The sequence below is a fragment of the Amblyomma mixtum genome, chromosome 10 (assembly GCF_055824585.1).
Source record: "Amblyomma mixtum isolate Tamu chromosome 10, ASM5582458v1, whole genome shotgun sequence".
Taxonomy (NCBI): domain Eukaryota; kingdom Metazoa; phylum Arthropoda; class Arachnida; order Ixodida; family Ixodidae; genus Amblyomma; species Amblyomma mixtum.
In genome coordinates this window covers 58607117-58633030 of record NC_143021.1, presented here as the reverse complement: position 1 = coordinate 58633030, position 25914 = coordinate 58607117, and the positions used below count along the sequence as shown (strand labels likewise).

Here is a 25914-nt window from a genome sequence, read left to right as displayed (position 1 = left end):
TGAGCGAGATACGAAAAGCGTTGGAGGTATCAGGTCTCACGTGCGAACCGAGTACTGACATGTTAGCGTTCTGCTACGGCACCGATCGGATCTCACGACAGAACCGCCCACAAGACAATCCGTCCTACAAACTGCAGCGTGGATTTACGATCCCCTTTCGTTGTACGAGCGAAGGTACTGTCGCAACATCTTTGGCGCCTGAATATCGAATGGGATGATGCCCTGCCCCAGGCAACTGCAGCGGGGTGGTCAAAATTGCCTGACGAACGGTTTTACCTCACCAAGGTCAAGGTTCCGCGATACTACAAGGCAAAAGGAAGCGGAGACGCAGCAACTAGCCTGCACTTTTTTTGCGGACGCGAGCCCTGTCGCCTATGGAGCGGTCGCGTAGCCTAAGACAAATGGCAAGGATGGTAGTGCGAAAATATTAATAAGCAAATCTGAGGTCGCTCCAATTAAGGAGCTTACCCTAGCTAGACTGGAGCTAATCTCATGCCTTCTGGCTGCGCGATTGGACCGCTATATTCTCGACGAGCTAGAATAACCTCCTCAAAATGTTTATTTAGGGACAGATTCATCCATTGCATTACACTGGATTCATGGGAACGCCGATCGCTGGCACTAGTTTATATGCAACCGCTTTGTTGATATTCAGACTCCGAGCGGAGGATTTACCTCGCCGCATTTCTCAGGAAAGGAGAATCCTGTAGATGTCCTTACCCGCGGTCTACCTACACAGAAGCTGTCGGAGAACGAGCTTTGGTGGAAAGGGTCCACGATGGATATACATGGAGGTATGCCACTGGCCTCAGGGCGCAATCGCGCCTACATTCACTGAGGCGAAGCTAGAGCGAAGAAGGGAAATGAAGGGGCAACTATACCGGTTGCGGATGCTGTGACGGAAATCAGTGCCTGCCTGGGTACTGAGATTTGTCAGGAAAGAAAGATGCCAAAAAAGCGAATCCGGTCCTTTGACATCGGAGGAACTAAACAGTGCAGAGGAGTACTTGATTCTTCATGGACAACGCATTAGATTTAGCAACGAAGTGGAGTGCGTACTAAACATCGGGGAAATCGCATCAGACTCGAAAGTAAGAAATGTGTCCTTGTAGCTCGACAGCAACTGTGTTCTCATAGTGCACGGACGCCTTCGAACTGAACGATCACGGCAATCACCCTATCATTCTGGCCTAAGCACAGTAACTTGCCCAAGCTTATTGTTAAACAGTGCCATCGACAAATGCTTCATGGAGGAATCCGCGATACTCTGACTCATCTCTGGGTGATTGGCGCAAGACAGGTGGCAAAGAAAATAGTAAGGAGTGCGCTATCTGTCAGCGCTACCACGGACAACGAGCCCACGAGGTGCGCGCCACTTCCAACAGGCAGAATTACAAAGGCTCTTCCGTTTCAGTTAACTACAGTTGACTACGCTGGTGCTTTAATTATCAAGGGTAATGATGGGTCAGTATTACATCTCTCTGTTTTCGACCGCGAAGGTCGAATTTCGATGGAGGCAAAATTCTAGAGGCCCGTGTACTGCGCGACGTCAGTGCACGTTAAAGAACACCAGGTGGTCGAAATTTCAGGAGCCCTTCACTACGGCGTCCCTCATAGCCTGAGTCGCTTTGAGACGTTAAACCCCATAAAACATAAACCAAACATCGCTCTGTTCACTTGTATCGTGATCTGAGCGTTCCACCTTAAATACGTGAGTGACATGTCGACACCTGTTGTCTTCTGGCTTTTCGCCGATTTATCGACCGGGGAGATATACCTCATACTGTCAACAGCGATACTGCACTTACCTTCAAAAAGCCAGCAAGGACCTGGCTACACTCCGGATCCGAATTAGAAGCGGCGAAGTCAAAAAACTACTTTGCGAACGCCCGAATTGAGAGGAAATTATAATGGAACGCGCGCCATGGTGGTACGGGTTCTACGGAAGACTTGTTGGCCTGAAGAAAACCATGAAGAAAACGCTTCATGGAAAAAGCTTATTCTTCAACGAACGTCAACGTATTCACGGCACATAGAATGTATAGTATATCTCATCAAAAGGAAACGTTCCTGAGCTAGTCATTCTATTTTTTAAGAAAGAAGCAGCGCAACTAGGACGAGAGGCGAAGACATTGGTGCAGTCTCTGCTCTCATCCCCCTCAAGTGTCCTTGTTTCTTTATCGGATGCAATTCCTGCTTTTTCCCATTCTCAAGAAATGACCGCGCCTCTGAGAGTTGACTCTTTTAGGCCCCTTCTGTCCGCCTTGAAGAGTCCGAAATTGTAGCGAAGGTCAGGTTTCTTTAAGGAGCTGGCATTAGTTGATTTCACCCCTACTGAATTTCACCCAGGATTGTGCCGAAAATGTTCACCCTTAGCCTTGTAAACGTGGTCTAGCCATGCCACGGCCCCCCTTCGTGGCCTTCGGTCAAGCGAACAAAAGCAACACCTCCTCGCTTCGCAATTATCGTGTTTTGCGGCGCACACTTCCGCGCAGCTGCTGCGTAAGCGGCCGTCCCCCTCCTCCCCTGCGCCTCGGGCCACATGCCGGGCATCCTAGCGGCTGTACAGCCTCTGCGACGAGCGAAACGCCGCGGACCGGTTCGCTCCACAGCCGGCTTACGTACAGCAGGCGAGCGTCCCGCAAAGACGAAAACAAGCAAAGAGCGGCCTTTGCGGGTATAGGACTCGCTAGTGGCGCGTATTTACGCTTCTTTCTTTCGGCCTGGTGGGAGATGGAAGATGCTGAAATAAACAAAGTCGAGATCAAGAAGAGTTCTCCTTCCGCGTGCACCAAGGCCGCCGATTATCTCAGCGGAGGGAAGGTGCCGCTCGCCTTTCCCTTTCTTTCGATCCCTCTTTCTGCACTCGCGTCGGCGAGGCGTTGTTTCGCTGGAGGTGCGACGCCGTCTTGAGCGTTGTTTCGGAGTGAGGCGCAGGATCGTCCTCGCCGTTTCACGGGGCGGCACTGTGAGGAAAAGTAAGGTGGCCTGTGGACCTTGACGATTTGTGTGGTGCGGCCTGGTTAGGGCTAACACAGCGAGCTGAAAGTGGCCTCGCCTGCGAACTGGGTACTTAATATTCCAAGGCGACGTCGACACGGCTAGTTTTCTTTTGGTGCGCGCGCTTGGAGGCCCGTTGCCCACCGGACGATGCGCCGGTAGCCAGGCTGCTGCCCGCATCAGGAACAGCATCCAGCCGACGCTTCCCTTTCCTTCCCTCGCTCCGGGCATCTGCTAATCGGGTGAGTATGTCAAGAGCGCGTGGTTTGTCAGCGTCGCGTGATGGGAGTTGTGCGGTCTTCACAAGTCTTTTTATCCTTGTTATTTTCACTTCATCACCTCAACCACTTGCTGCTCGTTAGAAGACGATGTCAAATAACTTTTTTTTTGGTTTGGTTTGGTTTGGTTTGTGGGGTTTAACGTCCCAAAGCGACTAAGGCTATGAGAGACGCCGTAGTGGAGGGCTCCGGAAATTTCGACCACCTGGGGTTCTTTTACGTGCACTGACATCGCACAGTACACGGGCCTCTAGAATTTCTCCTCCAAAGAAATTCCACCGCCGCGGCCGGGATCGAACCCGCGTCTTTCGGGTCAGCAGCCGAGCACCATAACCAATGAGCCAGCGGCTTCCGTCGAATAGCAATGCATTTACTTTAGCTACCAGCGCCAACGCTTAGCAATCGCGAGCTTCTTTGGAGCTGGGAAAGTATCCGTACTGAAAGTCGGAACCCACTCTGAGCAATATTTTCGTTAGTCAGTGAAATATCCCCGGAGAAACAGTGTGCTGGCCTTACAGGCGGTTGAAAGTATAGGCCGTGATGGTAAGAACCTCTAGTCGGTATTTTTTAATTGATGAAAAGATTTGGGAGCTTTGCCTTCCGACAAAAAGCTAACGATCCGTAGAATTAATTTGCTCATATACTCCTGTGTGCATGGACGATTCTTACTCCTTGTCCAGGTATATCTTTTCAATCAGTGATAGTGTTCAGCATCACTGGATAGCCCAACAAATTGCCATAATTCCCCTCGTTGTCTCTAGTTTGCGTTATTGGTTCTCAAACTAACCGAAGTCGCTCGTTCGTACTGTGGCATTGTAGAAGCTGTTGTTGCGGACTCTGACATCCTTGTAGGAATGCCGTTACATGGAAATGCTGTCTTCCGGAAGCTGCTGCATAAATAGCATACAGGAGTTAAACCACTGACTTCGCCCGGCAATGCACCTACGCTAACCGTAACATGACATTTATAAGCGATGTCAGGAGTCGACGCTGGCCGTGTTTCCTTTCATTGACCGCTGGCATCACATCAATTATTACAGTTCTCGCTTCAGGTAGAACGCAGTGAAAACTAATCTGGCCGCACTTCTTTTGCCTTAATTGCATCGTCCCATAGAGGGCTGTAAGGAAGGCCTCGTTAGAAGCATCTATATTGTGTGCTCATCGCCATAGGCCGACGTCTCTCTTCAGGGAGGAAAAGTAGAAACAAAGGCAATTACTAACACCGAATGGTTTCTCGGGCTCTTGCACTTTTCATAAGGGCAACCTGCAGTGTTAGTCATTACCGCTAAATAGCGGTTCGTGCTACACAACGTTTTGCGCATAACGTCGTGCTACTTTATGAAATTGCGAATTATTTTTAAAACACTCGTTTATGGAAGTATATGGCTAGTTTAGTAGTTACTCAGGGGAGAGGGTTTCTATCGACTGACGTGCGGCGAAGCTACTCCGACTTGCGTCATAACCGAAGCTCCACGTTGTGAGCACATCATTGGGAGCGTAGTTTGTATTAAAAGCGGTGCGCTGTCCATGTGGTTTCATCCCAAACTCAGCTTCGAACTCCACCGTGCTAAGGCAAACGCGCGGCACGATTGCTGTGAGCGCAAACAAGTCCATGATAAGCATCCACATGGCCTAGAAACCAGGCCGCTCCCATAGCCACCCCGGGACGGTGGCGGTCAGCGGAGGACAGTAGCTCTCTACCACTTTAACGAGCGGCATGTTTGGACGGGCCACCGCGCCCCATTCGTTTCCCTTTCGCAGCCGAAACTTGGCAAGCGTGCACGGTGTTTTCGCGACTGCTCTTATCGCGGGCATTTCGTCGCCGAACCGGCCAGAGTTGGAGCGAAGCTTTCAGCTGCGCCGAACCGGTCGAAGGTATTGAGACGCAACCTTGGCGCCAACCGGTGCTCGCTGAGAACGTCGCGCTTGCAAGCATTTCGCTCGCGCCGCGCGAGAAATGGATACGCCCCTGGCATGCAGCGCGCCGCACGCGGTCGTCGGGGGGTCGGCGCGAGCTCCGGCACGTTCACCCGCTTCTTGCACAGCGCGCGGCTGCGGAACGCGTTTTTTTTTTCTCTTTGTCTTCCAAAGGCCTCTCCGCTTTCAAGAGCTCAGCTTCCCCTGTTGGCCGTTTTAGCGATGATTTTTGCTCTCGTGATGCAACGCAGGAAGACTTGAGACGAGCAAAAAAACAAAACAAAATCAATGAAACATAGCACCACAGGAAAACACGCGTTTCGCCACACCTACGTCAGACAGGTAGGAATAACGAATACATTAAAAAGCCAACAGGCAGAGCGGGTGGCTTTCGACAGAGTGGGCCTAGCAGCGTACCGACGAAACGTGGTCGTCCGCATTCGTGTCCAACTTTGATACGCTACTAAAGGTGCGTTGACTAAGCGCCGGCGAAAGTGCTCTTTGCGCTTAGTTTCGGTTGTCGTGCCGTGGATCTCATCTCGTGCTCTTTGCGCGAGAGTCGCTTGCGCAGGCATTGCAACAGCATCGGCACGGCAGACGCTTCTATGACCCCGGCGGAAGCGAGGATTTTAGCCAGCAGCTGTGGGTTGTATCAGCAGATTCAGCGAGACCTTTTCGTGCATGCCGAAGTCAAGGTGGGTTAGGACAACTTTTTGGTGACTCCAAGGAAAGAGCGAATGCTCGCAGAAGGCTCTGCTAAAACCAGAAAATGCGCGAGTCATAAACTAACGTCTTAAGAGTTTACTGAACCATGCTGGCGAAGAAAAAATATCGGATGACTACGTGTATTCAGACCAATAATAATTATTTCTATCGAGTGAAACTAATACCAGTTCCGTAAAAAAACGACATAATGAACAGAAGTATAGGGTCCGTAGAATACAACACAATCGGTCGTGCCCTGCGCTTGTCCCGTCCCTTTTTTGCCCTCTTTCTTCCCGCAATGTTGGAGCAATTTGCCGTGTCAGTGGCCTGGTTCAGTGGCATACAACTAAAATAACGAATAACTAAGCAATTACAGTCAAGCGGAGGAAACACGACAGAGGGACTGTAACCTACCTCTAAAAAAAGGGGGAATAACTATAAAGTAGACAAGTACCGGTTCAAGTGCTTCTCATTCGTAACCACTATGCCACTTTTCTTAAACTACAGACTAACGATCTTTCTCCCTTCTGTCAATGAGTTTTCAAATCCGATTCTTGCTTATTTCCACTCACCCTCCATACTGCCTACTGTATAGGGAGTTTGTCTCGTGATCAGAAGCTCACGGGATCACTTGCAGGGGCCAAATTTCGATGCAGGCTAAATGCAAAAAGCGTTCTTGTGTCGTGCAATACTAGCAAACGTTAACCGTTTAATGTCTAGCATCGTGAATTCGTGCCACACCGAACTCAATCCCACTTCATGTGTTCACTGCTAGTTGGAGCGTGCGTGCAAATTTTCATGTCAGTGCATTCTCGGCAACCGGAGCTTTTCGCCCACGAGCTCTCAGGCTCTAAGGCTCTTCATCGCAGAGGGGCATAAAGATCCGCGCTACCGTCAGGGCTGTGATTGAAACCGGTTGAGAGATCGTGACATCTTTTTTGCGCAACTTGTTTCCTGGCTTTTCTCGCATCTTGTGGCAAAATAAGGATATAGTTTGATTCAATATCGCAAGTACGAAATGTGCAAAAAAAAAACTGCGTCTTTGATTACACTATTTTCAATTGTATCTGCCTACTTTCCTCTTGTGAATATCGGTTGATAACATCTCAATAGTAGCTTTAACTGCGTCTTAATCAAGACGCGGTTTCAACGAACTGGGGCGAAAAAGAAATAGTGCTGGGGTCTGAAAGGGTGATAGTGAAAATCGCGGGTGTGCATTGCAGACTGCTTGGTTTATTGGTTTATTGGGGTTGAACACCCTGAAGCAACTCAGGCTATGAGGGACGCAGTAGTATTTCAACCACCTGGGGTTCTTTAACGTGCACTGACATCGCACAGTACACGGGCCTCTAGAATTTCGCCTTCATCGAAATTCAGCCGCCGCGGCCGGGATCGAACCCGCGTCTTTCGGGCAAGCAACCGAGCGCCATAACAGAAGTTTGTCAACAGATCTGTGCACTCAGCGCAAAACAATCGCTCGCTACCCTAACAGATCAATTCGCGTCCACCTGACAAAAAAAAAGCCATGATAATGCACGATGCTTGAACCGCTGCTTTAAAGCGCCATTAAAATGACAACGGCAGAGGGTTCGACTTTCCAACCCACTTTTGAGCGCTGATTCTTTCCATCATCAGCGCCAGACATCAAGCGGAGCGGAGGACGCCGCGGGAGTAAGCTGGCGCTTACTGGAAACACCTATACTTGGTAAAAGATGAGCAGTGTAAGCAACGCAGCAGCTGAAGCTCGCCTTTTTGCATTCCACTGAAAAGAATCATGACAGCTATACCGGTATCAAGAAAGTACGCTTAGAAAACGATGCACCAGCTCGACGATCTCGACCGAAGCAAGATAGAAATCGCAAGCTGTGGGCGCAGTGTTGCCTGACCTCCAAGCAGTTCCGCATAATGTCTATTTGCCCTTAGAAACGTGGCTGCAGGAGAAGGAATTATTTGTATAGTGCGGAATCCACTGCTTTCCCTGTAAAAAGGATGACTGCTGGGACGCGGATTATTTTCTGGGACGTCCTCTAAAGGATTCTTACAAAGCATTTTCCGCTTGACTCCCAACACATTAATGGCTTTTGATTGAAAACAAGGATGGCGTTCGTTATGATGTTGTCATGGCTTTCAGATTGCGCAGTATGTGTAGGAAAAGGATGGCGGTGTGTCACGAAGGTCTTGCTGCTCGGCCAGTGTTAGAGTATCTAAAAGAAGCAATTCCAAGATACATGGAAATGCTAAAAACTTAAGTCTCTCGCGCCTGACTGGCTCCCATATTTTGAAACCCTCAAGACATAATTTTAGCCTTTCTACGTCAGTCACAGATTGGCTGACGGTTCTTGTGTGCGTAAGGTATGAATTTTTTGGCATTAGACCATCGCCATATCGTATTTAAATGCGAGTCTGTCGCGATACGCTTTGGATGTCGTCGTCTTCATCAATTTCCATCCGTGCGTAATGTATCTGAAAACCGAAACAGAAGTGAAAACCAAGGAGTTAGCGCACATAACTTCCGTTTGGTCTAGCCACGCTAAATCTTCTGTAACAGCGCAAGTAAAAATGAGGAAGCGACAACGACAGAGACACAGTGAAATAGTTCTAACTTACAATTGGGTGTTGTGCACAAGATGCCATGCTCAAGATCCTCAAGATGTTAGGCAGGTTGACGAGTTGCAAAGCGTAGAAATAATTGTGAGCGACTACTCAAAACCATTTGATTTGGTTTGCAATAGCAAGCTCATTACTAAACTTTGTGTCTTTATCATATAGATTCACGGTGTCCGACTACTGGGCTGGATTAAGGACTACTTACGATAAAGATCAGAATTTGTTCTGAGCCGCTTTTAATTCTCACGTCGTCCAGATAACTGATAACACATCAGTTAAAATCCGCTTATTCTGCGGATGACCGGTTTATGTATCCAATAAAAATAAAGCTTACGACCAGCTTACACTAGAAAATGTGCTCTCTTTAATCTGTGGTTGGAGCAACACATGTCAGATGAGGATAAATTTTAGCAAAACTGTATCGATGACACTCCCTAAAAAAAATCCTTTTCTTTTTCGTATACTAACAACACATATCGACTAACGCATGTAAACGAGTTAATGTACCAAGGTGTAACGCTCTTTTCAAATTTCTTAAAACGTACATTAAAAGCTGCAACATTAAACTGTAAGCTGACGGTGTACAAATCTCTAGTAAGGCCTGTGCTTGAAGGTGCTTGGAAGGCCTGGTTGCCGCACTTCTCTAAAGACATCGTTAGACTTGCAAATGTGCAGAAAAAAGCTAAATGATTTATATATAAGAGTTATGACCGGCACTTCTCTGTACACAGTTAACGCCCCCGCCTTATCACTTGACACACTTCAACGCTGATGTGATCGCATTATCCTTCTACACAAAATGATCAATAAGCAAATTTATGTTGACGCCCCTATTCTTTAGCCAGTTCTTCAGCACGTGTCGCTCACCGTAACAAAACATTGCTTCCTTTTTCTTCGTGTCATTCCAAACTGGTAAAACCTTCCGTAGGTAAGTCATGCTTCACCAATGCACTAAGTAAATCTTGCATACATTCATTACAAGACAGTTTCAACCACCAAACCCATCGTCTCTAGAGGGCTGGTTATCCCAAACATCTGCTTACGTCTATTTCAGAACCAGAACCACCCCGCCGCGGTGGCTCAGTGGTTATGGTGCTCGGCTGCTGAACCAAAAGACGCGGGTTCGATCCCGGCCGCGGCGGCTAGAATTTCTTTGGAGGAGAAATTCTACAGGCCCGTGTACTGTGCGATGTCAGTGCACGCTGTAGAACTCTGGGTGGTCGAAATTTCCGGAGCCCTCCACTACGGCGTTTCTCATAGCCTTAGTCGCTTTGGGACGTTAAACCCCATAAACCAACCAATCTATTTCAGAACCTATTCTTCGAAATTTCAACGAAAAAGGAAAGCTGGCTGATTCCGTTAACAAGAAAAAAGAAAAGACCATTGTGGTCCCCTACATTCGTCGTTTCGCACACAGCCTGAAAAAGATTGGTAAACGCGCAGAAGTTGGGGTGTCTTCTCGGCTCCCGATAAGCAAGCCAAGATATGTAAAAAAGTTAACTCACAATAGGTCGCGCAAGGATGTACCACTAATCACGAGAACCGTTTCGTGGCTTACCAAGAAGGTGTCGTCTATGTCATTCAACATTCCAGCGGCAAGCAATATGTTGACCACACGAGCAGATGCCTAAACAAACGGCTCAGAAAACACAACAACGTGCAGAACATCGTGAAAGGGCATCTAGGCATTCATTGAAGATATTGCGAGAGCGGAAATTGCCAGCTGGACTTCAAGAAAACCAAGCTGATAAGTAAACACAAAAATCAGCTAGCGCATGAATTCATTGAAGCCGAACAAATCGCCCGGTCAGCAGAATCGTGTGTCTGCAGCCCCTCTTTGGCACTTTCATCTTAAGAATTCTATACATAACGACATGCAAGTGATACAGCATTTGGCTCCATGAATATCATGGATGAGTGTTTATGATTGAGTGTGTTGTTTTCCTTTATTGTTTAGTGGCCACTCATTTATTTTCACTGTCCAAATAATAAAAATTTCAGTTGCAAGTCAGCGCCCGTCTATGTGTCTTCCTTGAGTCCGTGTCCAAGCTCGCGCTGTTATTGAGGGAAACATTATTCAGATCCCATACATATGCCATTTTTCTGAATTTATTTGTTGCCTTCCCAAACGGAGATTGTAGAACTAAGGTAAAAGTTAAGTAACTCAAGGAACCCGCTGACAGAATCACTTGCGTTGTTCGGTGTCGTTTCAGCTGCAATTGCATCTTGAAAGCTTTTGACGTCGATCGAAAAGGCTGGCGCTGAGTCTCATCCTCAAGAAAATGTGGCACTACGAAGCAGCTCTTCATAAAATATTTTGCGAACCACTTGGAGGATACGTAGGTTGTTTTTGATATACATCGCAAAAGATTTCTGCCAGATTCTATTTTCGTTCACGGTACTTGAAGCAGACAATAAAATTTGACTTTTATCTGCGAAGAACACTTTCATCCCATAAAATGCGCTCCAATTCATGAACTGTGCAAGGCGATCGAGCTTAAGCTCGGTGTACAGCTTACTTTATTATTATTTATCATTTATGAATACTGCAATCAAACAAAGGATTTTAGCAGGGTAGGTACATGAATAAAAAAAAGAAAAATTTCATGTACAAGTGTCAGAATCTCTGGCAAAAAGCTCAGTGAATATAGTCACAGTAATGAAGAAACACTCACCAGCAGTAAACAGAAAACAATACGGAGCACAGGCGTCAAAAGCGCAGGAAAAAAAGCTGAGACAAAGAATTAGCAAAATTACACAGCCGCTCATCCCCTGTAAACAAAGAAAATAATACGTAGAGCAACTATTACAACCAGTCTCTAAATATAAAAAAAAATTTAAACATGTGCGTAATCACAACGAAATGCAACAACAAAGCAGAAATTAGGAAAAACTTACACCCCTAGTAAATAATGCAAGAGATTGCTGTAAAATTTCGTACTTTGTAGGCCGATTGCAGTCCGTTACTATTATTGGGAAAAAAGAATATTTTAAGCAACTGTTACGAGGGCTAAAAGAGGTAATTATCATATTGTGTCGCTGCCTAGCGTTGTAACCTGAAGAGAAAGACATTATTTCACCAATGTTATTCTTGAAATGACCGTGTACAAGTTGGTACAAAAATTTCAGACGAAAGACGCGATTCCTTTCGGTTAATGGTGTCAAACCAGCCTTCTGCAACAGGTTAGTCACTTTTGTACGTCCATAACTATTGTAAACGAAACGGACTGCTCTTTTTTATTTTTTCAATACTATCAATGCTTGTTTTCGTGAACGGATCCGAAATTACGACCGCATAATCAAGTATCGGGAGGACAATATATTTGTAGGCAGAAGCCGAATTTCATTGCCCTCTGCTTGAAGGTCACGAAAAGAAATGGTGAATGAATGGGAGGCCCATGTCACAAAACAGCCTCCGCACTCATGGAGAAGGGACACGAAAGCCCTGACCTTATTATGAGCAGCGAATCAGCAGTGTGCCGACGGGTTCGACAATAAGCTCCCAAGCACCCTGTTCGTTGGAACAGTCGCCAGCATGCAGCTATGTGTGTAGCTATCTCCTAAGGACCGTGTGTATAGCAGCGCCCACGGCCTGGCGCCCCGGCGGAGGGGGGGGGGGGGGGGGGGGTGGTTGGCGGGGGAACGAAAAAGCCTCTAGTGAACATCCTGTGGTTTAAGGAGCGCCGTCCGCAGGGTGCGTCGAACAGAGGGGTCATCTACAAAAAGGGCGTTTGTACCTCTCTAGCAAAACCGTGACCTGAGCTAGTTAGTATATCTTCACAACTTCACCAGCGCTGCGACGAGGAACGAGGACAGAGAAGGAAGGACAGGGGCAATCGCTAGTAACAACTGTTAGTTAGTGAGTTGTTAGTAGCGTTTGTCCCTGTCTGTCCTTTTCTGTCTTTGTTCGTCGTTGCAGCGCTGGTGAAGTTGTGAAGGTGTACATCGGCCTCTAAACTACAGATCTTGTTTAGTTGTTTTGATTTAGTTACCTTTTCCGCGTCCAGCCGTGTCCTGGAATCAATTAAGCACCACACGTAAAACTTAAGCCAGGATAGCACCGAGCTTTGTGGAACATCCTCTCCTTCAACTCTCCATCTTTTCCTCCCTCACCGAGTACATCCTGGAATCGAGGGCGACCATTCAATTCCTGGATGTACTCTTCTACCGGGAGTCTTCAGGTCTTACCTTTCTTACAGAAAACCAAGTGACACCGGCCACTACCTTCATTTCACTTCCGTCCACTCTGCTTCCGAAAACGTACGTTGGCTACCGGGCTACTCCGCAGAAAAGAAAGAATATGCACGAAAAGCGAAGACAAGGCGGCTGACTCGTTGCACATACGTCACGATTTGTCTGCATGCGTCTACCCAGGGCATTTTAGTGACTCCGTGGAGAGCCAGCTCACACGTCCTGCATTGCACCGCGCCCCGAGGCACCCAGAAACATTCTTCAATTCCGTGTGTCCGAGTGGTCACTGAGACGCTGGCGCGTATACTGCGTATGTGCCAGCTCGCAAACTTAGGAATGAATTGGTGCCAGTGAGGAATCCACTGAAGAAAGAAATGTTTTCTTTCGTTCTATACGCAATTACATGTGCCGACTGCGCAGCCGTGTACATCCATGAGTCCGGGGATTTCGCACGAAGATTTCGAGACCACCAGAATGACATGAGGAATCCACGGGTGGCTTTAGAGTCCACTTCACTTCACTTCACTTCACTTCACTTCACTTTATTTCCTTAAAGGCCCCCAGGATTGGGGGTATTACATAAGGGGTGGGTTACATTGAAAAATCAGATTGAATACACAAAGAAAAAACGTAAGATACAAATATTATTCGCTGTTAAAGGTAGAAGCTAAACAGTTCGCAAATGTTGATGGGCAGATGATTGTGGCGATGTCGTGTGGAAGGCTGTTCCAGTCCTTGGCTGATAGTGGAAAGAATGACGATGCAAATGTAGTTGTACGCGTACATGGCCGGGCTCCTTGAAGGAGATGACCAATGCGGAGGGAAGTGCGTGCCGGGGGATTGATGTAGGGAGGACGATGAAGTGAGCTGAAATAAAATTTGTGAAACAAGCACATACTAGTAATACGACGCCTACAAGCCAGGGATGTTAAGCCTGCCTCTGCTTTTAGTGCTGATATACTGACATTATCTGAATAGCACGAATGTATGAATCTTGTGGCTCGATTTTGTACTGATTCTAGGGAATTTATTAGGTAATTTTGGTTAGGGCTCCAAATAGCAGAGGCATATTCTAATTTAGAACGGACAAGTGATTTGTAGGCAAGTAATTTTAGGTTTTGTGGCGCATGACGTAGATATCGTTTTGTTGGCATGACGTAGACGCACTTGCCGGATGCTCGGTGTCTACCGGCCACAACATTTAATGGGAAAAGGCACCTGTACCTGAAAAGAAAATAACCGAACATCCTGGTTCTATCTCGAGTCATTGATTATTCAAACAACAAGAGATACGCTGAACCGTTGTGATGCCAATCTACCCCAGGTATACGCTAGGCGTCTGCGATCTGACTTGCGCCGTATTTAAGGCTACAATTTCGGCTTCGCCTTCATTGTGAACAAGGCTCCCGTGTTGGAGCAGAAACGTCAATTCATCTTTCTTTTGTGTGGTGCATTTTATTATGTTTTCGTCAAGCCACCTCCTCAGACAGAAGAAGCGATGATAGGACAGCACGCAGTAAACAACATTGTTAGGCTCAGAAAAAACACGGCCATGGAATAAACAGGCTAGACAAATATAGTGAATGCAAAAATTTGATTGTGAACTGCGGCCATGTATAACTACGGGAAAGAAGGAGAGGGTTAATTGGAAAGACATGGGAGAGGCCTTTGCCCTGCAGTGGGCGTAGTCAGGCTGATGATGATGATGATGATGATTAATGGAGCTTATTTACGGCACGCATTTAAGGAGTCAACACCAGTGACACAGCGAGTGGCGGCTGTGAACGCTGTACGTGAAGCTTGCGGTATGGTCATTGTTTGACTCCGGATGACGTGAAGATACAGGTAGTAACGCAATGAGGACAGCTAGAACTCAGAAGCCTTGCAGGAGCAACCGGCTGCGAAACTTGGGCGCGATAATATATGCTTAGATTTGAAGCACTGCAATCAGAGGGCTACTGAGAGCTTGCGTCGCCAAGATATCTGCAACCTCATTTTGACGACCTCAACCTCATACCGTTTTCCGGATTTTGTTCTAATTTCTACGAGCTACCTCCGAAATTAACATCGCCAAAAAAAAATAACGAGGTGCAATGTCACAACAATAAACACGTCTTCTGGATACTGACAAAATCAGTGCATTTTGCATGCGTCAACTTTGTAATTTAAAGCCGCCTTGCGCCATAAAAAAAGAAGAGGCAGGCAGAGAGACAACAAAAATTACAGACGCTACTTCACAGACATAATTCGTGCTTGGGAGTGCTCTCGTGTGTGTGCCTGTCTCTTCTCTTAAATTTGCGCTAAGCTGTTCTAAAAGTTGAGAGCCAAGTCACCCAGCAACTTGCTTTCCTGAGCCCTAGCAATCCGCTACTTCTATTTTTTATCCTTGTTTTTTTGTGTATTGTAATGAGGATGACCATCTGGTATCCCAATCCGTAGCTTATACTTTGCGTTGTTTTCCAGCACGAGTATACCAGCCGCATTGCACATGGAACCAAGACAACAGCCTCTGCCGGCTCGTCAGTGAGCCAATAAGTCAGCGCAGCAACTGAGAACGCAGCGTGCTGTGAGTGAAAGAGCGCACTTTTTTTTTTCAGAAGGAAACCTTTTAACTTCATATACTATTTCCGCAGCACGCCTGGCATCTTGTACATGCATCCTATTCTGTATAGTTTCGAACTCCGCATACAGTACTAACCTAAAAACTCTGTTAAAACGTATTATCTTCAGAGTATCTTTTTATTTTCGCTTTAAAGTTTTGGACAAGGCCATGCTTTTAAGAAATGCATTTGAGATGTTTTTTTCTTTAGTTACGCCATCGCAAAGTTCAGTGTGGAATCATCGTTTCATGCCTCAACCTTAAAATGTCCTTTCCTTATTGGAGGGTAGAACTATACAGGAGGGAGTGAAAGAAGAAAGAGTTGTCTTAGTTAGAGTCTACGCAGTGGGGAGCCGCATTTCGATGGAGGCGAAACGAAAAGGTGCACGTGTGCTGAGTGATATGAGTGCATGTTAAAGATACCCAGGTGGTACAAATAACTGCGGAGACCTTCACTACGGCACCTCTTTCTTCTTTTCTTCTTTCACTCCCTCCTTTATCGCTGTCTTACGGCGCGGCTCGGGTGTCCACTGAGATATGTCAGACAGTTACTGCGTCACTTCCTTTCCTCAAAAGCGAATTTTCATTTTTTTTTTCATTTCAGCTGTTGCTTCAGGTTTGCAACGGCTACGACAGCATGGCGTTCTTATTAAAGACTATGCAATCTAATACTGGAGAGAAAGATAGACACCTAAAAAAATGCATTTGTGTTTCACATTTGGATGCTGCTTTGCTGTACAGTGCAGCCGCTGCATCAGAAATATGGCCCCCTTACCCCACTCGCCCCGCCTCCAGCCCCTCAGGTACTCGGGAAAGGAGTAAGCCAATACTTTACAGTCATATATGTCACAAGTAGAGAGTAGGGGTAACAAACTTTCTTGAGACACTTACTCCTTTGTTTTTCATTAAAGGTTACTCTGAATGTTTTCATTTGCATACTATTTTCCGACACTTATCCGAAATATTGCTTTTGGCGTAGCAGGGCTCTTCAGAACCGAGTTTGCACTGAGACATTAGGAAAGATATTTGGTGAGGATAGGATTCACATTTGGCTCCTGACATGGTGCTGCATATCGCAATAGAATATAAGCGGAATAATTAAAATATTCCCCCTAATCACTTAAGCTCCTATATCGTGGAATGCCGCAACGCTTTAACCACAAATGGGACCGGCTAAATGCCATTTGAAGAACTACTGTAGGCTTTTTTGTTGATCTTAGTGCGCTGATCTACTACCGTAAGTAATTGGTCCTACAAACGTTAAAGCTTCTTGCAAACAATTTTGGTGCTCCTCTGCATTGATTTTGGCATGAATAGCGCGAGTTCTGAATAGCCGGTTTTAGAAGCCTTCAGTAATGAGCACTAGATAGAGCAAAATGCAGTACCTCAGAAGCGGAAATATGCAAAAGCTTTGAATATTTGCAGTGTCAACTGAGTATCATCAGTGTTCACTAATGTGAACATTTTGAGAACAGGCCACATCTTGTATGATGATATTTATTATGTCAATCAGCGTAGTTCGCTTTATAGGCAGGAACTGTGACTACATGCGCAAAAAAGCTTTCAGGCTTTACGAATAGAAGTGGGCGCTGCAACCTGGTCTTCTAGTGAACATTCTACTTAAGAATTTCTTCCCTTTTAAACATGAAATTTTTACGCCCTCCCACAGCTACTTTCACTAGATTCAAGTAAGACCATTCATAAGGGATTGTGGTTAGAGCAAAACAGAACTGCGCGAAGGCGACTGGACAAAAGAATGCACGAATACACACAGACAAAGCGCAATTTGTGCGCTTTGTGTATCTGTATTCGTGCCTTCTTTTGTCCCGTAGTCCTCGCGCAGTTCTGTTTTGCTCTAACCATGAACAGACTAGCCTAACATCATGTCTTACTTCAAGGGATTGTGCTACGCCATGAGAACAACGGCGCCAAACGTTATAATGTATTCTGGGCGTTGTCGGTCAGTCATACTATTGCACACATTGATCAACGTGTAAGGAACTGCCTTCTTCCGCTTTGCCGAATGGTCATCTTTAAGCGCTCTGCCGTTTACCCATGCAGCTACCGACGAAGGACGGTTTGCCGCCATGCCCGAAGGCCGGCTGCTCCGTCGTTGGAATGGCTGCGCGCACGTGCCCCAGCACGGACCCGACAGCATCCACAGTTGGCTCGTGGCCGGTAAGCGGGTCTCATTGTGTGCCTCACCTGTCCTTGATTCGCTGCGTGGAAGCGTTCCCGGCAGTGCATAGCGCGCTAACCATTAGCGGGTGGTCTTCACACAAGGGATTTCAGACGCCACGCCGGGAAGGTGTGCTTCGCGCGAGGTATAGCAAGACGGCAAGGAAGCATGGTGAAACGCGTATGCGAGAAGCGCTACAAGGGTGCAAGGTTACACGCATTGTATTGTATTTCATAGTTCATTGTAGTAGTAGTTCATAATTAAATAGTTTTATGGCGCAAAAAACAGGCAAGACACATAGGTAGGTGACAGGACGACCTGCGCATGTGACGACAAGCTATATAAGTACGTTTCGTGCATCCAATAAAATCAGTTGGAAGTTTGGCACTTCGTCCTGTCACCTACCTATGTGTCTTGTTTGTTTTTTGCGCCTTAAAACTATTTGATTATGAACCTAAACCAACTAGCCCAGCAGCAAGTGCTGTCAGAGTAGTAGCGTTGAGGAAGCTTGTTTTCTTCTGAAGCAAAAAAAAAAAAAGATGAGGAAAGCGAACCTGTTATGCAGCTGCCTGATAGAACGTAAAATCATCAGTTCCGAGGAAAATAGGCTGGAGATGAAAACGAAACGCTTTGTCACTTAGAGAAACAGGGCGTCCGAACCACGCCGCGTACAATTTACCCATTTATGTAATTTTTACCCTTTACGACGTGACGATCTCCGCAGTGTAAGTAGCAGCCGCTAAGTGTGCAGTATTTATTTATTTATTTATTGAATACTGCGGACATGCTGTATGTCCAAGCAGGAGAGGGAAATACATACAGGAAGGAAAAGCAAAACAGGTGCGATAGTACCGAACGACATAAATACCCCAAAACAAGCAACGCAAAAGTACAATTGAAAACGCGGTTACAGTACAGCTACTAAACCAGTAGTGAAAATCAAGAATGATTGCAAAGTAACGGAGAGTTCTCCGGTAGAGCATTCGATTGAGAAACTGCTCTCAGAAAAAAAGAAAACTTGTAGGTATTTGTGCGTGCAAAAATATGTTTCAGGCTAAGGGCATGCTTATGGCGCGAGGCTTGTGTAGAATCATTAACGATGTAATTTTCAGGTCGGATACCAAGTCGAGAAAAATATAACGAATGAAGGAAGTTGAGGCGGGCTTTCTTCCTTCTATATGCCAGTGTTTCTAAGGCTGCGAGTTTCAACATGGCGGAAGGAGAGTCTAGGCGCCTGTAACGGTTGTAAATGAATCGTGCCGCAAGACGTTGCATTCTTTCTAGCTTTTGAATGTCATCTATCGTGTAGGGGTCCCATACAATGCAGGCATATTCGAGAGCTGGCCTTACAATAGATTTATATGCCTTCAGACTTAGGGTACTCGGGCAACCGCTCATCCGAAGCTTCAGAAATCCTAGCTTTTTGCGGGCGGAGGAGCATATATTTTCGATGTGTTTTGTCCATTTGAGCCGTGACGTTATTGTGACACCTAGATACTTATATTCTTCTACAGCTCTGATTGCAATGTTATTAATGTTGTATGAAAAATTATGTTGCGTGGTCTTTTTACAGATGCATAGAGAAACTGTTTTGTCAAAGTTAATAACTATTTCCCATTCATTACACCATTTAGCTAAATATTGTAGATTTGCGTTCAAAGTAAGCTGGTCAGACACAGATTTGATAGACTTAAATATAATACAATCGTCCGCAAACAGCTTTACGGACACAGAGGGGTCGAGAGCTTCTGGGAGGTCGTTTATATAGATATAGAATAGTACTGGACCCAGAACCGATCCCTGAGGCACACCATAGCGAACCTTTAAGAATCGAGAGGTGACTCCATCGATGTCGACAAACTGCTTTCGCTTTGATAAGTATGATGTGACCCAATTTATTATTTGATCCGGAATGCCTATTCATTGCATTTTTATTACTTGTTGATGATGAGGTACTCAATCGAAAGCTTTGGAATAATCTAAAAAAATCATGTCGACCTGGCCACCACAATCAAGCACTTTAGCAAGTTCATCTACAGTGACCACTAGCTGTGTTGTAATTGAGAATCCTCGACGGAAGCCATGTTGCGCTTTGGTCATTATTCCCATGTGATGTAAATAATTGTGGAGGTATTTGGTAAGTACGTGTTTTAGCACTTTGCAGGAGGTGGAAATCAATGAAACTGGGCGGTAATTACCAACTTGCAGTCGGCTGCCGCTTTTAAAAACCGGAACCACGTGAGAAATTTTCCATTCATCTGGTACTGTACCCGACTCAAGAGACTTGTTAAATATTATTATCAAAAATTTGGCTAGTATTTCAGCGTACATTTTATGAAAGGTAGTGGGAATATGGTCGGGGCCGGGGATTTCTTGGGGTCTAGCCGCAGGAGTAGTTCTACTATTCCTTCTCTGCTAATAGTGACACTTCTTTCGAGACTGTTCAGACAACGATCGTTTAACGCAGTGTTAGATTTAGTGAAAACGCTTTGGAAATAATTATTAAAAGCATCAGCTATCTCCTTTTTATCAGTAATGGCAGAAGCATTGAATCATTACTGAAATAAAGTTAGAACCATGGTTTGTTCCTTGTGTCATCACTTTTTGTGGACACAATTAATGGTCAATACTGTTTTATAATATTGTAGAATATATTTTAAATGACAGTGATGATAAATTGGTGTAGACTTTACACATATCATGCCGGTGGAATACCGGCGGTTCACCATTTTAAAAGCTTGTGTATGTGGAACTTCGTGAAAAGTATTAAAGAAATCCAAACCATTTTCCGCAATTAAGCGCTCAAAAAATATATTGCTGAAGGTACTCTGTTTTTCCACCAGCAATTCTTTGCGACTCGTTCCGCGGAATACGTGGTGCGGGGCTAAGCCAGCATTCGTTATTTTATTTTGTTAAAACTGTACCTTTTCCACTTCCTTTTTTGGCAGAGACCTTCAGAGAGTGCAGTAGAATATTCAGGGTTTGTTTCTTTGGATCAGTCATCTTATGCGGCGCTTGTAAAAGGTAACTCATTTGAGCAAAAACGCATAGCGCCTAATATGACCTCCCGGTAGGATTAAGTCCGCTAGCAGCCTTGCTAAGGAGATGTAAAACCGTGAGGCCGTTAGCATCGTTGTTTCTTTAAGCTGTTGCATATGTGCTTGTTCTGGAGCCAGCACCAATGCACTGTTCGCTCGACTGTTCTAAAGAAACTCTGCAAACTACGTGCAAGGTTGGTTTCAGCGCCGGGTAGGCGGCCGCAGACTGCCCAGGTATTGTGAAGGTCGCGTTCTTTGCTCAGAGCAGACTCGACCCAAGGGCATCGGGAAGTTGGATCGCTCAAAATGTGACATCTCCGTAGCACACAGCGCAATGAATACCGGGAACGTGACAACTTGAAGGCGGAGCTGAGAGCGCTTTCAGAGCGGCGGTCTTTGCTACAACGGCCCATTCTTGTTGGTTGTATGGTTTCTATAGTTGCTCTATGTATATTGTAACCCGAAACGTGCAAACAGCTTCGCGTAACGCACTTGGTGCTCGTGGATAGGCAACGTTTCGTGCGTCGACGTTCCATTAACGTAGGTCGGTTATGGAGAATCACATCTGATTGGCTGTAGAATCGTCGTGGCCAGTCGGTAACTGGTATCATTCCCCTAACACTGTTAAACCTCCTTAAAGTCGTTAGTTCATGGCACCCGTTGAGGCTCAGGAAGACCTTTTTTTTTAGGCGATCTCGAATAGGCAAGCCGGCGTTTATGACAGGCAGGGCGGTGTTTGTGCTGCTTAGGAGCGTAGTTTTCGACCGGTGCAAGTAAAGTGAGCATATATTTCAAAGAAGTATAATCTAGACCGTGCAAGGACTGCGCTACCGGATTAGCGAATCATCAGAGAGGTCTGGCGTGTCCGAGAGCAACGCCGCCGCCTGAAGAAAGGAACAAGAATCCAGGGAAGGGTTGATCTGTCTAGGCACATTATCGTCATTCACGAGATTAAACTCCACTGCTCTTGCAAGTAATATATATATATAAAAACAGGGAAGTAAAAAAGGACCAAAGCTCTGCAGAGCAGAGGACTCGTACTGAGGTTAAGCCGATGCTTTGGAGCGGCCAGAATATCTCTGGAGTCCAACCTGTGTCCGCTATGCGTAAGGAACAGGCTTGCTGATATTTTCACGGAGTGGTCACGGCAGTCCGGCCCTCAGGAAGGTAGCGAAAAGGGTTTCCAAACGAGGCTCTTTATTAGGCTGACTGCGCCCGGAAAGAACTTAATGACTCGGCGGCGGCGTAGAAAAATTCCGGCCGCTCTCAGCAGCACTCAGTTTAAAGCTGATAACGAACTTTCGACGTACGCGCGTCCAAAGTTACCACAACGTTCTGGCACAACGCATAATAGCCTCCGCCTGGATGCCATCAATCGAGATAAATCTGGTCGCGGCTTCCATCACAAACGCGGTAGAGCGGCGTGCCGACAGCTTTGAAGAATGTCAAACAGACACAAGAAGGATTCGCGACGATATTCTTGCACAAGCACGCGTAAGACCCTCAGTCTTAGGCTGAGAAGTCTCATAGCCTCACGCTGTCTATGCACTTGTCCACACAGGGCGCAATTTTGTTGTTATTAAGGCGAAAGCCTTTAATGCCTCATCGTTGTCGACTGAAGGTGGTCAGCAGAGGTTTCACGCTTTTCTAGTCAGACCAGAAAAAATCTCTGTGCACGATGGGATTGAATCACCATCCTACCGTTCCGCAACCGACCGTGCTAATGGCTACGCTACTTCCTGCCAGTGGTTCTCCTTGTATAGGATGCTGGAGAGTGTTTGCAGAAAGGCGTCGAATCAGACGGATGCCTCCCAAACGCCCTCCGGTCTCTCCAGCATTTCATATTCACAAACCATTGTGTACTTAATTAACATCTTATCCGCACATCAGTGACACAAGCAGCAACACCGCGATAAAGGCTTTCGCATCACCGCACTTTAGGTCAACAAAGCCCCCCCCCCCCCCTACGCTACAGGCGTAGTGATAATGCTCGGTTTATGCTGTTGAATCATTGCTGAATCATGCTGTTGAATAATGCTGTTGAATCATTGGCGGGCGGCGAGGAACTGGCAAAACATTGCCGCCATTGTAGTAATTGCACACCCAGGTTCCGCGACACAATTGTCATAAAAAAAATTGACGACCCAGCTTAGCAGGGAAATCTTCGAACCTACTGCATAAAAAAGAAAATGACCGGTGCATCAGCTCCACTTCAGTATCTTTATCTAAGAAAGAGTTAAACTATCTAGATGCTAACTTGTGCCGCACGCGCCCACGTGCCTGTGTTATTTGATGGTTTCGGCTGGTTATCAGGTGTGATTTCGGTTCCTGTATAAATGTGGTTTTCCTGTAGTAAACTTTAGTTGAAGTCCGCGCCTTGTCCTGTGCTTTCTTTCCTCTCTTCGTCCTGCGTCATTTTGCGCGGTTGCAATATGCACTCCATTGAGTAATAACGACTGCAGACTACAGATTACTCCTGCGTAAAAAAGTAAAAAGTCTAGTATAGTCTTAAAACAAATGGTAAGCTCTAGTAATGAAGCCACCATATAGCATACAAAAATAAGTGGCGGCAATGCAGCAATCAATTCTAACGGTCTCTTACAGAGTTACCGGAAAGGTAAATTTTTTAATGCTTTTAAAATTTGCCAGAAAGAACGGTCATACTGCGGCCTGCACAAATTATAACCTGTACCTTTTCCTAGCTTTCTGTCAAAAAATTAATGAATTAACAGAATAATATTTTCTCAGCACGAACCGTTGCCAGATACGATGATACATGCGGAAAAAGGCGGGTGCTACCGACCTCATTGTACACTCAAGTAGTTTTGTTTGAAAGAGCTACTGAAGAAAAGTTTAGGGAACCGGATGACAATCGAAAACACTTCAATCTCTTGAGCATAATTTGGTTGTCGATTCTACAAAAAGCATTTTCCGTCTAATAATGCGCGAGAAGTTCATCATCATCATCATCATTAGCCTGACTACACCCACTGCAGGGCAAAGGCCTCTCTCATGTCTCTCTAAAACCCTGTCCTTTGCCAGTTGCGGCCACGGTATCCACGCAAACTTCTTAATCTCATCAGCCCACCTAACTTTCTGCCGTCGCCTGCTACGTTTGCCTTCTCTTGGAATCCACTTTGTTCCCCTTAAGGACTAGCGGTTATCTAGCCTTCGCATTACATGCCCTGCCCAAGCCCATTTCTTCCTCTTGATTTCAAATAGGATATCATTAACCCGCGTTTGTTCCCTCACCCACTCCGCCCTCTTCCGATCTCTTAACGTTACACCTAACATTTTTCTGTCCATAGCTCGCTGCGCTGTCATAAACTTAAGCTGAACCCTGTTCGTTATCCTCCACGTTTCTGCCCCATAGGTGAGTACCAGTAAGATACAGCTGTTGTATACTTTTTCTCTTGAGGGATATTGGTAAACTGCCATTCATGATCTGGGAGAACCTGCCATATGCACTCCACCCCATTCTTATTCTTCTAGTTATTTCTCTCTCATTTCGTCTTTGCTTGAGCCACCGTTGTCTATAGTTGTGGCATATATAACTGCTTAACTTCTGCATACAATGAGACATTCGCTGTGGTGGTCAAAAGAAGAATTTATTATTTTAGTGAAAGCTGAGTAAGTTTCTTCTCACAAATTTCAGACAAATCGCATTGAATTGGAGAGAACTCATTAGGACGGACATTTCCATCCTGCTATGGCGGTGGAGTGACAGTTGCCGCAGAGCCGCTTTTTGTGTTCTGAGTGAATTACAATATTGCTGCGAAGGCAGCCCTACGCTAGTCGCTGAGCCATTACGCGGAGCTCTGAAAAGGCCAGGCTGCGCACGCGCGAGGAGGGGTGACGTCACACGGCGCACAGATGGCGCGCCGCCGGAGCCGCCGGAGCCGCCGTTGCCGCCGCGCGCTCTCCATCGCCTCGCCGACAGTCTCTCTCCCTTTCCTGAAATACAATTTTCATTTTCTTCATTACGGCGCCTCTTTCTTTTTCTTCTTTCACTCCCACTACTCCCTTCCTCTAAGGTGCGGTTCGGGTGTACACCGAGATGACAGAGAATTACTGCGCCGTTTCCTTTCGTGAAAAAGCGTTGCGTTCAAAGAGCAAGGCATCGTGCCGAACTTGTGCTGCCGTTCCCGTGGATTGCCTGGCAGCGCTACAACACGCTGTCGCGTTCCACTCCTAAAGGCGAATCTTAAGCGTCATTCATTAGCAGTTAATCAGTATTTAGTCATTAATCAGTTATTAATCATTAATTAGCAATCTCTCATCACTTAGTAATTAGTCAGTAATTATGTGTGACGTCATCCAGTGGTGGAGTCACCAGTGCTACAGAGGCAGTAAAAGTGGTGCGGAAAACGCTTTCGCCTCTACGAACGTTAGGCAGTGAAAGTGCCCCTGAATTTTTAATTTTTACTTAATCTGGCCAAACTTCACCTGAACTTCATTATCTTGCGATGTAGTGTACTATGTTCAACCCTGTTGATTTACATTCTCACAATAAAGGTAGTGGTCCTGGAAGCGAACTTCATTAAGTTTCGTGTCGTTTTTTTTTTGCTCTGCCATTGGCTATACTACTGCCGGTGACGTAGGCTGGGCTGAAGACGTGACAGAGACAGAGACACGACGCGTTGACGAGACAGAGACACGACGCGTTTAACGTCGTTGACAATCCTTTGAGGGGCTGCATTCATCCCAAGAACGAAACTGCACAGTGGACCATTGTCCACGTGAAACGACTTGACTGGATGCAGTTGGGATAGAGTAGCCATTGCCGGCATGGTGATGATGATGTCCTCATGCTTAGCATCTAGACGGGCCATGGCCGAGATCAGTCGTTTTCTACGCCACCTGCAGATGGTGTGAACACAACTAACGTCGGGATCAATTGGCAGGAATAAGGGGAAAGCGTGCGAAATATTTATTTATTTATTTATTTATTTATTTATTTATTTATTTATTTATTTATTTATTTATTTATTTATTTATTTATTTATTTATTTATTTATTTATTTCTGATACCCTCATGGCCCACAGGGCATTATTGAGGGGAGTGGTACATAGATATGAAATGAAACTGTTACAAAAAGGGGGTTAACGCATACATAGGCATGCCTACAAAAAATGATACGCGTGATTGCAAAAAAAAACTAGCTGCAAGAAAATACATGATTCAAAAAAGCGAAACAATACAATAATTAGGAATACCAACACCAAAACGAATAAATTCACAAAAACAGTCAAAAAACATTTCATGGAAACACAAAGATATGAACTAGAACATCACCCTTCGTAGAAACATTGAACGGGTACGATGGCAGAAGGCTATTAACAGAACAAAGTGCATGCGAAAAAAAAAAGGAACAGGGCTAAATACACAATATACAAAAC

General features: G+C 45.8%; 1 protein-coding gene across 6 annotated transcripts in view; it reads left to right on the top strand.

Moving 5' to 3' along the window:
• The first annotated feature begins 2729 nt into the window (after window positions 1–2729).
• Window positions 2730–25914, top strand: part of LOC149325883 (monocarboxylate transporter 2-like) — a 44932-nt gene continuing 21747 nt past the window's right edge. The window contains exons 1-4 of one of the 6 annotated variants that reach the window (XM_089563287.1): window positions 5577–5664; window positions 5767–5890; window positions 15162–15264; window positions 17359–17475. In XM_089563287.1, the coding sequence (XP_089419413.1) occupies window positions 17385–17475 (91 nt within the window). In that variant the 5' untranslated portion in view covers window positions 5577–5664; window positions 5767–5890; window positions 15162–15264; window positions 17359–17384. Of the gene's footprint in view, window positions 3243–5576; window positions 5891–15161; window positions 15265–17358; window positions 17476–25914 lie in introns of those variants that run through there. The other 5 variants (XM_089563289.1, XM_089563284.1, XM_089563286.1 and 2 more) reach the window with 5 other exon arrangements.